The sequence below is a fragment of the Bombina bombina genome, chromosome 3, assembly GCF_027579735.1.
Source record: "Bombina bombina isolate aBomBom1 chromosome 3, aBomBom1.pri, whole genome shotgun sequence".
NCBI classification, from domain to species: Eukaryota; Metazoa; Chordata; class Amphibia; order Anura; family Bombinatoridae; genus Bombina; species Bombina bombina.
In genome coordinates, this window is record NC_069501.1 from 707,059,091 (window position 1) to 707,073,253 (window position 14,163).

The 14,163-nt window shown below is 40.6% G+C and overlaps 1 protein-coding gene across 1 annotated transcript in view; it reads left to right on the forward strand.

Moving 5' to 3' along the window:
* The window catches only part of DHX33 (DEAH-box helicase 33), a 97,622-nt gene that overhangs the window by 20,404 nt on the left and 63,055 nt on the right, over positions 1-14,163 (forward strand). The window contains exons 7-8 of the mRNA XM_053707510.1: positions 8,593-8,752; positions 13,558-13,646. Coding sequence (XP_053563485.1) covers positions 8,593-8,752; positions 13,558-13,646 — 249 coding nt within the window. The remainder of the gene's footprint in view (positions 1-8,592; positions 8,753-13,557; positions 13,647-14,163) is intronic.

The window sequence follows — 14,163 nt, forward strand, 5'->3', positions numbered from 1 at the left end:
TGCAATTCAGGTGTTGGTTGTTATCATGCAGAAGGTGCTTCACTGAGCAAAAACAACTCGGCTGTATAATACCGCTGCTTATTGGCTTAGTGACATATTTACTCAGGACTAGCAGTTATATGCAGTACTAACTTGTTAGAGAATGTTATTCTTCTCAAACATTCTAGTTTTAAAAAGTACAGTTAAAGGGACATGAAACCCATTTTTAAAGAACTTTCCAATTTACTTCTATTATTTAATTTGCTTCCTTCTCTTGTTATCCTTTGCTAAAAAGTTTATCTAGGCAAGCTCAGGAGCAGCAGAGAACCTAGGTTCTACCTGTTGATTGGTTGCTGCATATATATATTGTGATTGGCTCACCTATGTGTTCAGTTAGAAACCATTAGTTCATTGCTGCTCCTTCAACAAATGATACCAAGAGAATCAAATAAATTAGATAATAGAAGTAAATTAGACAGCTGTTCTTTATCTGAATCATGAAATAATTGTTTGAGGTTTCATGTTCCTTTTTAATATTCCCCAAAACAGCAGCACCTCTAAATAGACGTAATTACAAGAAATATTTTGGAATGACAAGAAATATCTGTTGTATTGCTATTGAATAACATATAATTTAAGTCTAAATAAAGGTACAAATCCCCAAAACCGCAATTCTAAAATCCAAACTTTTTAATTTTATATTTATTTTAAAACAAAATGATCAAAAAGGATGATTGTCTGTAAGTCACAATCTTTGTGTCTTTGGCTTGGTTTTTGTGTTCTAAGATGAAAATAATAGTCTATATTTATTTAAAACAACAAATATTACCTTTCTGATTACAGTACTCTACTATCTTTCTGAGGGTTCTATGTATACAAAAGAAATAATGATATAAAACGACCTTTAGGTTACATGTATAAGCTGTATTATGACATGTAAATATTGTTGTTCACACTTGGCTTCATCCCCTCACCTAGCTGTCCCATTTTAAAGATGCAAATCTTAAAAAATCCAGTCTATTTTGAAATCCAAACCTTTTACAGTCCCAAGCAGTTTGGATCAAGAGTTTTTCACCTGTATTTTTAAACAAATTAACATCATGTTTGCTGCAGTACTTTGTTTTGCCAAACTCAAGTTGCCATGTTTATGTTAAAGCAAGTTAGGGAAAGGATATGTCTCAGGGTTAGCCCTGAGGCATTTACATTGTGCATTTTCAGTTCTGAGAATTAGAAGAATCAGCTACACTACTTGAAAAGGGGACACATTAAATAATGAATCTATAGCAAAATTGGTTTCCTAAGCATAACAACATTTATAAAAAAAAAAAATTGGTTAGGGATAGGAAGAATGGTTTTGGTACGTTCCCCAAAAAAGAAGAAAGTAATTTAAATACGTACATCCCTCCTTCCCCCCTAGAAAAAATAAATATATTTATTTTGTTATCTTCCTCTCTCCCCCCCTCTCACATCAGGGAAAAGGGTCTTACTTGAGCTCATGAGTTCACATGTGAATTATGTGATATATACAGAAATCAGTGTTATATGCTTTGTATTGAAGACCCCACCTGCCATCGGCCCCAACCCTTCTCCTCCACGTTGTCTCCACAGCTCCCAACACATTCAATGTGCAGGAGTACCTACCCGACCACAATTCCTCCAACACAATGGTGAATTACTACTTTATATTTTAAAGGGACAGTCTACACCAGAATTGTTATTGTTTAAAAAAGAGAGATAATGCCTTTACTACCCATTCCCCAGTTTTGCACAACCAACATTGTTATATAAATATACTTTATAACCTTTAAACCTCAAAATTTCTGCCTGTTTTTAAGCCACTACAGAAAACCTTATCACATGCTTTTTACAACAGGGAAATGCTAGTTCATGTGAGCCATATAGATAACATTGTGCTCACGCCCGTGGTTTGTGGCAGACACTGCACTAATTGGATAAAATGCAAGTCAATAGATAATAAATAAAAAGTCATGTGATCAGGGGGCTGTCAGAAAAGGCTTTGATACAAGATAATCACAGAGGTAAAAAGTATATTTATATAACCGTGTTGGTTATGCAAAACTGGGGAATGGGTAATAAAGGCGTTATCTATCTTTTCTCTTATAAGGTGTATCCAGTCCACGGGTTCATCCATTACTTGTGGGATATTCTCCTTCCCAACAGGAAGTTGCAAGAGGACACCCACAGCAGAGCTGTCTATATAGCTCCTCCCCTAACTGCCACCCCCAGTCATTCTCTTGCAACTCTCGACAAGAAAGGAAGTATCAAGAGATATGTGGTGACTTAATGTAGTTTTACCTTCAATCAAGAGTTTATTTTTAAACGATACCGGCATTGTACTGTTTTTCTCTCAGGCAGAAATTAGAAGAAGAATTCTGCCTGGAGATTTGATGATCTTAGCGGTTTGTAACTAAGGTCCATTGCTGTTCTCACACATAACTGATGAATATGGGAAAACTTCAGTTGGGGGAACGGCCTGCAGATTACCTGCTTTGAGGTATGTTCAGTATTTTTATTTCTAGAGAGAGGAATAAGTTCTAGAAAATGCTGACAGAGCCTTGTGTATTTGAGGTAAGCCTGATGCAGTGATTTAACAGCGACTGGGATCATGCTTACATAACAGGCTAATACTCATGTTAATATTCATATTGCTTAGTGACAAAACGTTTACATGATTTCATAAATAGGACGTTTTTTCTCTGAGGGAGATAAGTCTTTATTTGGGGCCTAGTTTCCACATGGCTAGTCAGATACTCCTAGGAGTATTTTCTTAAGGCCCCTCTGACATCTAGTACATGGTGGGAGGGGCCTATTTTAGCGCTCTAACTGCGCAGTTTTTATACAGACTGAGACATCCAGCTTCCCTAGAAGAGTCCTCTGGCATCTGAGAATCATTTCAAAGGGGTTATTTCTGGATAAAATCGTATTTAAGGGCAGGTAGGAGCCTCAGCAGAGCTGTGGCATGGTGCTCAATTGATTTTTAACGTTTTTTAACGTTTTTCAATCCGGTTTGGGGCCTAAGGGGTTAATCATCCATTTGCAAGTGGGTGCAATGCTGCTTTAGTCCCTTATTCACACTGTAAAAATTTCAAAGATTTTAATGTATTTTTTCACTGTTTTGCAGTTTAAGTGCTAGTTTTTTTCTCTTAAAGGCACAGTAACGTTTTTGTTTAATTGCTGTTTCACCTTTATTAAAGTGTTTTCCAAGCTTGCTTGTCTCATTACTAGTCTGTTAAACATGTCTGACATAGAGGAAACTCCTTGTTCAGTATGTTTGGAGGCCATTGTGGAACCCCTCTTAGAATGTGTACCAAATGTACTGAAATTTCTATAAACTATAAAGACCATATTTTGGCGCTTAAAGATTAATCTCCAGGGGATTCTCTAAATGAAAAGAGGGAAAATATGCCATCTAACTCTCCCCATGTGTCAGAACCTATAACTCCCGCTCAAGTGACGCCAAGTACATCTAGCGCGTCTAATTCTTTTACCTTACAGGACATGGCGGCAGTTATGAATGCTACCCTCACAGAGTTATTCTCCAAACTGCCAGGGCTACAAGGAAAGCGAGACAGCTCTGGGGCTAGAATTAATACAGAGCTTTCTGACGCTTTATTGCCTGTGTCCGATATACCCTTACAATGCTCAGAAGCCGAGGCAGGTGAGCTTCTATCTGTGGGTGACATTTCATACTCAGGGAAGGCGTTACTTCAGTCTGATTCTGAGATGACAGCGTTTAAATTTAAGCTTGAACACCTCCTCTTATTGCTTAAGGAGGTTTTAGCGACTCTGGATGGCTGTGACCACATTGTGGTTCCAGAGAAATTGTGTAAAATGGACAAATACTTTGCAGTAACTGTTTACACCAATGTTTTTCCAGCCCCTAAGAGGTTTTCGGAAATTATTACTAAGGAATGGGATAGACCAGGTGTGCCGTTCTCTCCCCCTCCTGCTTTTAAAAAGATGTTTTCCATAGATGCCACCATACGGGACTCGTGGCAGACGGTTCCTAAGGTGGAGGGAGCAGTCTCCACCCTAGCTAAGCGTACAACTATCCCTGTCGAGGACAGTTGTTCTTTCCTAGATCCTATGGATAAAAAATTGGAGGGTCTCCTTAAGAAAATTTTTATACATCAAGGTTTTATTCTCCAGCCTCTTGCATGCATTGCCCCAGTTACTGCTGCAGCGACTTTTTGGTTTGAGTCTCTTGAGGAGGCTCTACAGGTGGAGACCCCGTTAGACGATATTCTAGACAGGATTAAAGCTCTTAAGTTAGCTAACTCCTTTATTTCTGACGCCATTTTTTATTTAGCCAAGCTAACGGCTAAGAATTCAGGTTTTGCCATTTTGGCGCGTAGGGCGCTATGGCTTAAGTCCTGGTCAGCAGACGTTACTTCAAAGTCTAAGCTTCTTAACATCCCCTTCAAAGGACAGACCCTATTCGGGCCCGGTCTGAAGGAGATCATTTCTGATATTACTGGAGGAAAAGGTCATGCCCTTCCTCAGGATAGGTCCAACAAGTTAAGGACCAAACAGAATAATTTCCGTTCCTTTCTAAACTTCGAGTGGTGCAGCTTCAGTTCCCCCTAATGCAAAACAAGAGGGAAATTTCGCCCAGTCCAAACCAGTCTGGAGACCTAACCAGGCTTGGAACAAAGGGAAGCAGGCCAAAAAACCTGCAGCTGCCTCTAAGACAGCATGAAGGAGTAGCCCCCGATCCGGGACTGGATCTAGTGGGGGGCAGACTCTCTCTCTCTCTTCGCCCAGGCTTGGGCAAGAGACGTCCAGGATCCCTGGGCATTAGAGATTGTTTCCCAGGGATATCTTCTGGACTTCAAAGCTTCATCTCCAAAGGGGAGATTTCATCTCTCACAATTATCTGTAAACCAGATAAAGAGAGAGGCATTCTTACGTTGTGTTCAAGACCTGCTGGTTATGGGAGTGATCCACCCAGTTCCAAGGGAGGAACAGAGGCAGGGCTTCTATTCAAATCTGTGTATAGTTCCCAAAAAAGAGGGAACTTTCAGACCAATCTTGGATCTCAAGATCCTAAACAAATTTCTCAGGGTCCCATCCTTCAAGATGAAGACTATCCGAACCATCCTCCCTATGATCCAGGAGGGTCAATATATGACTACCGTGGACTTAAAGGATGCTTATCTCCACATTCCGATTCACAGAGATCATCATCAGTTCCTCAGGTTCGCCTTCTTAGACAGGCATTACCAGTTTGTGGCTCTTCCCTTCGGGTTAGCCACGGCACCAATAATCTTTACGAAGGTTCTAGGGTCCCTACTGGCGGTTCTAAGGCCACGGGGCATAGCGGTGGCTCCTTACCTAGACGACATTCTGATACAGGCGTCGTCTTTTCAAATCGCCAAGTCCCATACGGACATTGTTCTGGCCTTTTTGAGGTCTCACGGGTGGAAGGTGAACGAAGAAAAGAGTTCTCTCTCCCCTCTCACAAGAGTTTCCTTCCTAGGAACACTGATAGATTCAGTAGAAATGAATTTTTTTCTGTCAGAGGTCAGGTTATCAAAGTTTCTAACTTCCTGCCGTGCTCTTCATTCCACTTCTCGGCCGTCAGTGGCTCAGTGTATGGAAGTAATTGGCCTAATGGTAGCGGCAATGGACATAGTTCCGTTTGCCCGCCTACATCTCAGACCACTGCAACTTTGCATGCTCAATCAGTGGAATGGGGATTACACAGATTTGTCCCCTCTGCTAAATCTGGATCAAGAGACCAGGGATTCTCTTCTATGGTGGTTCTCTCGGGTCCATCTGTCCAGGGGAATGAGTTTCCGCAGGCCAGAGTGGACTATAGTCACGACAGATGCCAGCCTTCTGGCCTGGGGCGCAGTCTGGAACTCCCTGAATGCTCAGGGTTCGTGGACTCGGGAGGAAGCCCTCCTTCCGATAAACATTATGGAACTGAGAGCGATATTCAATGCTCTTCAGGCTTGGCCTCAACTAGCTGCAGTCAGGTTCATCAGATTTCAGTCGGACAATATCACGACTGTAGCCTATATCAACCATCAGGGGGGGACAAGAAGCCCCCTGGCAATGTTGGAGGTTTCAAAGATAATTCTATGGGCAGAGGTTCACTCTTGCTATCCATATCCCAGGAGTAGAGAACTGGGAGGCGGATTTTCTAAGTCGGCAGACTTTTCATCCGGGGGAGTGGGAGCTCCATCCGGAGGTATTTGCCCAGCTGATTCAACTATGGGGCAAACCAGAAGTGGATCTGATGGCGTCTCGTCAGAACGCCAAGCTTCCTTGTTACGGGTCCAGGTCAAGGGATCCCCAGGCAGCGCTGATAGATGCTCTAGCAGTGCCCTGGTCCTTCAGCCTGGCTTATGTGTTCCCACCATTTCCTCTCCTCCCTCGTCTGATTGCCAAGATCAAGCAGGAGAGAGCTTCAGTGATTTTGATAGCACCTGCGTGGCCACGCAGAACTTGGTATGCAGATCTGGTGGACATGTCATCGCTTCCACCATGGACTCTGCCGCTGAGACAGGACCTTCTACTCCAAGGTCCTTTCAAACATCCAAATCTAATTTCTCTGCGGCTGACTGCTTGGAGATTGAACGCTTGATTTTATCAAAACGTGGTTTCTCCGAGTCGCTCATTGATACCTTAATTCAGGCTCGAAAGCCTGTCACCAGGAAAATCTATCATAAGATATGGTGTAAATATCTTCATTGGTGTGAATCCAAGGGTTACTCATGGAGTAAAGTCAGGATTCCTAGGATATTATCCTTTCTCCAAGAAGGATTGGAGAAGGGATTGTCTGCTAGTTCCTTAAAGGGACAGATTTCTGCTCTGTCTATTCTTCTGCACAAGCGTCTGGCAGATGTTCCAGACGTTCAGGCGTTTTGTCAGGCTTTAGTTAGAATCAAGCCTGTGTTTAAACCTGTTGCTCCGCCATGGAGTTTAAATTTAGTTCTTAAAGTTCTTCAAGGGGTTCCGTTTGAACCTCTGCATTCCATAGATATCAAGCTTTTATTTTGGAAAGTTCTGTTTTTGGTAGCTATCTCTTCGGCTCGAAGAGTTTCAGAGTTATCTGCCCTTACAGTGTGATTCCCCTTATCTGATATTCCATACAGATAAGGTAGTGTTGCGTACCAAACCTGGATTTCTTCCTAAAGTGGTATCTAATAAGAATATCAATCAGGAGATTGTAGTTCCGTCACTGTGTCCTAATCCTTCTTCAAAGAAGGAACGTCTATTACACAATCTTGACGTGGTTCGTGCTTTAAAGTTTTATTTACAAGCTACTAAAGATTTTCGTCAAACATCTGCATTGTTTGTTGTCTACTCTGGACAGAGGAGAGGCCAAAAGGCTTCGGCATCTTCTCTTTCTTTTTGGCTGAGAAGCATAATCCGTTTAGCTTATGAGACTGCTGGCCAGCAGCCTCCTGAAAGAATTACAGCTCATTCCACTAGATCGGTGGCTTCCACATGGGCTTTTAAAAATGAGGCCTCTGTTGAACAGATTTGTAAGGCGGCGACTTGGTCTTCGCTTCATACTTTTTCCAAATTCTACAAATTTGATACTTTTGCTTCCTCGGAGGCTATTTTTGGGAGAAAGGTCTTGCAGGCAGTGGTGCCTTCCGTTTAAGTTCCTGCCTTGTCCCTCCCTTCATCCGTGTCCTAAAGCTTTGGTATTGGTATCCCACAAGTAATGGATGAACCCGTAGTCTGGATACACCTTACAATAGAAAACAAAATTTATGCTTACCTGATAAATTTCTTTCTCTTGTGGTGTATCCAGTCCACGGCCCGCCCTGTCATTTTAAGGCAGGTGTTTTTTATTTTTAAACTACAGTCACCACTGCACCCTATAGTTTCTCCTTTTTGTCTTGGGAGGAGCTATATAGACAGCTCTGCTGTGGGTGTCCTCTTGCGACTTCCTGTTGGGAAGGAGAATATCCCACAAGTAATGGATGAACCCGTGGACTGGATACACCACAAGAGAAATAAATTTATCAGGTAAGCATAAATTTTGTTTTTAAACAATAACATTTTTGGAGTAGACTGTCCCTTTAAAAAGTCTGAGAGGAGTAAGGTGCCACTGGGTTAGAAGTTTAAAGAGCGTTTAAAAGTAGTTGTGCAATGAACTGCCTTTTTAGCCGAAGTGACTGTGGACTTCCAGGACACTGCAGGAGCCTCAAAGTTAAATGCGGATTCCCATTGTCGTATATTGAAGGACTTTAGAAGAATAGGTGGGCTCATAATATCGTTATGTGAAAGGGAAAACATTCTTGGGATTGGAGTGCGCGTGTATTAAAAGTAAAAAAGTTTGAGCATGAGCGCTAACCTGACTCGCGCAAAAAGCCAAACTTTGAATATCGTGAACGCGTTGCAGCCTTTCCTTTATGTAATAGCAGTTAGGTTTCTTATCTGTCAATAATGGTAGAAGGTTTGTACCATGTCCCCAAGAATGGGTTTGCCATCAGCTCTCCCAGTCCATTTAAATACATTTTTAATGAGGGGTTTGTTAAAAAAAAAAAAAAAACTGCTCTAATACAGAACATATTTTTAATATAATCCTTTAAATTTTGTAGTCTCAATATATTATATTTTGTTTCCTAGATAATGGTCTTGAAGTATTAGCTGTTCAAAGGGTATCAAAGGCCCAGGCCTGGCAACGCACAGGGAGAGCAGGACGGGAAGACAGTGGGACATGTTATCGACTGTATACTGAAGATGAGTTTGAGAAGCTTGAGAAAATGACTGTACCAGAAATACAAAGGTAAGTTCTTTGGAGACTAAACGGGAAAATGTATCAAGATTGCAAGCGGACAAGTTCTCAAACAGAGAGCCTCTCAAATCACATGGCAAAATGTAACATTGCACAAAAGCTCTCTAGTGCAATGCTGCTCCCTGTTATCACACAACCAATTGCGTGAGAACAGGCCATGTCAGTTACCTCAAACAAGCGAATGTCGGGTGAATTATATTGCCACACTGAGGTGGTGGAGATAATTAAAGGGATACTAAACCCAAATGTTTTTCTTTCATGATTCGGATAGAGCATGCAGTTTTAAGCAGCTTTCTAATTTACTTCTATTATTAATTTTTCTTTGTTCTCTTGCTATCTTTATTTGGAAAAGCAGGAATAAAAGCTTTCGTGCCAGCCCATTTTAGGTTGAGAACCTGGGTTGCGCTTGCTGATTGGATGGCTAAATGCAGGCACCAATCAGCAAGACCTATGCAGGGTAATGAACAAAAAATAGGCTGGCTCCAAAGCTTTCATTCCTGCCTTTTTAAATAAAGATAGCTAACGAACGAAAAAAAATTGATAATAGAAGTAAATTAGAAAGTTTCTTAAAATTGCATGCTCTTTCCGAATCATGAAAGAACAAATTTGGGTTTACTATCCCCTTAGCAAGCAGTTTTGGCTTCTTAAATTTGTGGTTGGATGCTCACTCATGCAATCCTGCAATGCAAAGCTTTAAAAGCTGCAAATACAGCTGGATAAATCTTCCCCTACGTGGATAGAGGTCAAGCTATAAAAATGGTCACGTTCATACTGTTTGTGACATTCTATGTTGTAGGGTTACTAACTTTATTGTTTTTCTAGTAAATAAAATTCATGGTGAACCCCCCATATAAAATAATGTATGTTATATTTTAAATTGTTTTCCATTTCACTATAGGCTACTATACTTAAATATTTTTTCATGAATGAAATTGGTTAAAAGTGTATTATTTTGCTTGTTGGTTTTTTTGTTGTTTGTTTTTTGTTGTTTGTTTGTTTTTAACAAATTAAAGGGACAGTAAAGTCAAAATTACACTTATGTTCCGATAGAGCATGTGATTTCTAATTTACTTCTGTTATCTAATGTGCTTCTTTCTATTGGCATCCTTTGTCCAAAATGATATCTACATATCCACATCTGCATTAATTGGCGCTAACTACTGATTAGATGCTGTACATATATGCCTCTTATCATTTGCTCACCCAATGTGATTAGCTAGCTCCCAGTAGTGAATTGCTGCTCATTCAACAAAATATATGAAGGGAATGAAGCAGATTGATAATACAAGTAAATTGGAAACTTTTTAAAATTGTATGTTCTACAAAAAAAATGTTACTTTAATACTACAGTCTTATCCTCAATTCCTGAGTAACACATCATAATGCAGTCAACATCTCTGCAGATACATTAATGTATTTTACATTATTAATATCTTAAAATACATACCTACACGTTTTGTTTAAAAGGACATTACATTGATTTTTATGTGTATATGTTCACAATTAAGCAGTATGTTGTAAAACTATCAACATATATTTGTTTTAAATATATTTAAAGTGTTATTTTGGTAGTACACGTACTTGTTGTGCACACAGGGACATGCCTCTTGTTCTTTATATTATTTCCTTTGCTATTGCCAGTTAGGTACAGATTTGAATGAGCAACTGCTCTGATTAAACAATCAATATGTAAAAAATTGTAAGGTCAAGATTTAGAGCCCTGCAAAATGCTCCCCAGCCTGTCTGAATGCAGCAGAAAAATACATATGTTGATTAAATAAATCAAAACATTGAATTACATCTTTTTTTGTTGTGTTTTTAACTACACATAATCATTTGTTTCATGTTTATTCATAACTATGATCTAATATTCCAAACTTGTGAATATAGAGTTTTGCGTTGAGTGAGTGGACGCTCACTAGATTTAATTCAGATGTAGTCAAGCTAAGATCTTCTTTAAGAGAAGAAAAATGTCCAAATTGGGCCCAAAGTGTCAATATTTTGTGTGGCTTCACAGGATGCCACTGGAGTCCTTTTTCACTCCTCCATGATGACATCACAGAGCTGGTGGATGTTAGAGACCTTGCGCTCCCCTTCATTCTGTTTGAGGATGTCCCACAGATGCTCAATAGGGTTTAAGTCTGGAGACATGCTTGGCCAATCCATCACCTTTACCCTCAGCTTCTTTAGCAAGGCAGTGGTCGTCTTGGAGGTGGGTTGCTATCATGTTGGAATACTGCCCTGCGGCCCAGTCTCCAAAGGGAGGGGATCATGCTCTGCTTCAGTATGTCACAGTACATGTTGGCATTCATGGTTCCTTTAATGAACTGTACCTCCCCAGTGCCAGCAGCACTCATGCAGGCCCAGACCATGACACTCCTACCACCATGCTTGACTGTAGGCAAGACACACGTCTTTGTACTCCTCACCTGGTTCTCCCCCACATTCTGTTTGCGGATGTCCCACAGATGCTCAATAGGGTTTAGGTCTGGAGACATGCTTGGCCAGTCCATCACCTTTACCCTCAGCTTCTTTAGCAAGGCAGTGGTCGTCTTGGAGGTGGGTTGCTATCATGTTGGAATACTGCCCTGCGGCCCAGTCTCCAAAGGGAGGGGATCATGCTCTGCTTCAGTATGTCACAGTACATGTTGGCATTCATGGTTCCTTTAATGAACTGTACCTCCCCAGTGCCAGCAGCACTCATGCAGGCCCAGACCATGACACTCCTACCACCATGCTTGACTGTAGGCAAGACACACATGTCTTTGTACTCCTCACCTGGTTCTCCCCCACATTCTGTTTGCGGATGTCCCACAGATGCTCAATAGGGTTTAGGTCTGGAAACATGCTTGGCCAGTCCATCACCTTTACCCTCAGCTTCTTTAGCAAGGCAGTGGTCGTCTTGGAGGTGGGTTGCTATCATGTTGGAATACTGCCCTGCGGCCCAGTCTCCAAAGGGAGGGGATCATGCTCTGCTTCAGTATGTCACAGTACATGTTGGCATTCATAGTTCCTTTTAATGAACTGTACCTCCCCAGTGCCAGCAGCACTCATGCAGGCCCAGACCATGACACTCCCACCACCATGCTTGACTGTAGGCAAGACACACATGTCTTTGTACTCCTCACCTGGTTGTCGCCACTGCTTGACACCATCTGAACCAAATAAGTTTATCTTGGTCTCAATGGACCACAGGATATGGTTCCAGTAATCCATGTCCTTAGTCTGTTTGTTTGTCTTCAGCAAACTGTTTGCGGGCTTTCTTGTGCATCATCTTTAGAAGAGGCTTCCTTCTGGGACTACTCAAAGTGAAAAAGAAGAGAACAGCACAATGTGAGGAGTGCACTCAAGACCTGGGGATACTGCTTAATTCCCCAAACAGTCAGAGTAGGTAAAGAATGGTCCCCAGCACTCAATAATAAATTTCTGGCAGTTTATTCACAAAAAATAAGTGACTTTTTGGGGACGTTTTTTGTGAATAAACTGCCATAAATTTATTATTGAGTGCTGGGGACCATTCTTTACCTACTCTTCCTTCTGGGACGACAGCCATGCAGACCAATTTGATGCAGTGTGCAGAGTATGGTCTGAGCACTGGCGGGGTGACCCCCCACCCCTTCAACCTCTGCAGCAATGCTGGCAGCACTCACAGGTCTATTTCCCAAAGACAACCTCTGGATATGATGCTGAGCACACACACTCAACTTCTTTGGTCGACCATGGTGCGGCCTGTTCTGAGTGGAACCTGTCCTGTGAAACCGCTGTATGGTCTTGCCCACCATGCTGCAGCTCAGTTTCAGGGTCTTAGCAATTTTCTTATAGCCTAGACCATCTTTATGTAGAGCAACAATTCTTTTTTTCAGCTTCTCAGAGAGTTCTTTGCCATGAGGTACCATGTTTAACTTCCAGTGACCAGTATGAGAGTGTGAGAGCGATAACACTAAATTTAACACACCTGTTCCCCATTCACTCCTGAGACCTTGTAACACTAACGAGTCACATGACACTGGGGAGGGAAAATGGCTAATTGGGCCCAATTTTGACATTTCCACTTAGGGGTGTACTCACTTTTGTTGCCAGCGGTTTAGACATTAATGGCTGTGTGTTGAGCTATTTTGAGGAGACAGCAAATTTACACTGTTATAGAGGCTGTACACTCACTACTTTACATTATAGCAAAGTGTAATTTTTTCAGTGTTGTCACATGAAAAGATATAATAAAATATTTCTAAAAATGTGAGGGATGTGTACTCACTTTTGTGGGATACTTTATGTATGTATGTATGTATGTATGTATGTATGTGTATATATATATATATATATATATATATATACATATATATATATATATATATATATATATATATATATATATATATAATGAAAGTCCATAGCACTCACTGTGAAACAAGAGTTTTATTTTAAGAGTTAATGTTGTCAGGGAGTAACCCCCGTCCTCAGACTCCTATTATTTTAACTCTTAAAATAAAACACTTGTTTCACAGCGAGTGCTCTCTATGGACTTTCATTCTACAATATTCTGGGTAGCACCCCAACTTTATATTCTGCAACAATGAGTGCTGGTATCTTCCTGCTTGATATATATATATAATTATTATTCGGATATTCGTTTCTAAATTAAATTCCGAATATGGCTGCGGGTAGTAGCATTCATCTATTTTCGGCATCGGATTAGTATTAAAATGCAACACACAGAGATAGATATCTATGCTTGAATTGACAATTATGTATTTAAATTTTGTTTTAGAAGTATGACATGTAGATTTTTTTCCCAGGTGTAATCTCGCCAGCGTTGTTCTTCAGCTTCTTGTTCTTCGAGTTCCAGACATTCTTACATTTGACTTTATGTCCAAACCTTCTCCGGGTGAGTGAATGTTAAATTTCTGATTTTGTTGGACATTGTGATAGATATTAAATCAATCATGTGTGTTACTTTAACCATTGTGCATGTGTTGATAACTTTGCAATCATGGGATTAAAATCGATATTGTGTAATACTTTTTGTTAGGTTTTTTTTTTTTTTTTTTTTTTTGGCTCCACAAAGTACAGGTGAAACTCGAAAAATTAGAATATTGTGCAAAAGTTAATTTATTTCACTAATGCAACGTAAAAGGTGAAACTAATATATGAGATAGACTCATTACCTGTAAAGCAAGATAGTTCAAGCCATGATTTGTCATAATTGTGATGATTATGGCTTACAGCTCATGAAAACCCCAAATCCGCAATCTCAGAAAATTAGAAAATTGTGAAAAGGTGCAATATTCTAGGCTCAAAGTGTCCCACTCTAAGCAGCTAATTAAGCCATAACACCTGCAAAGGGTTCCTGAGCCTTTAAATGGTCTCTGTCTGGTTCAGTAGGAATCACAATCATGGGAAAG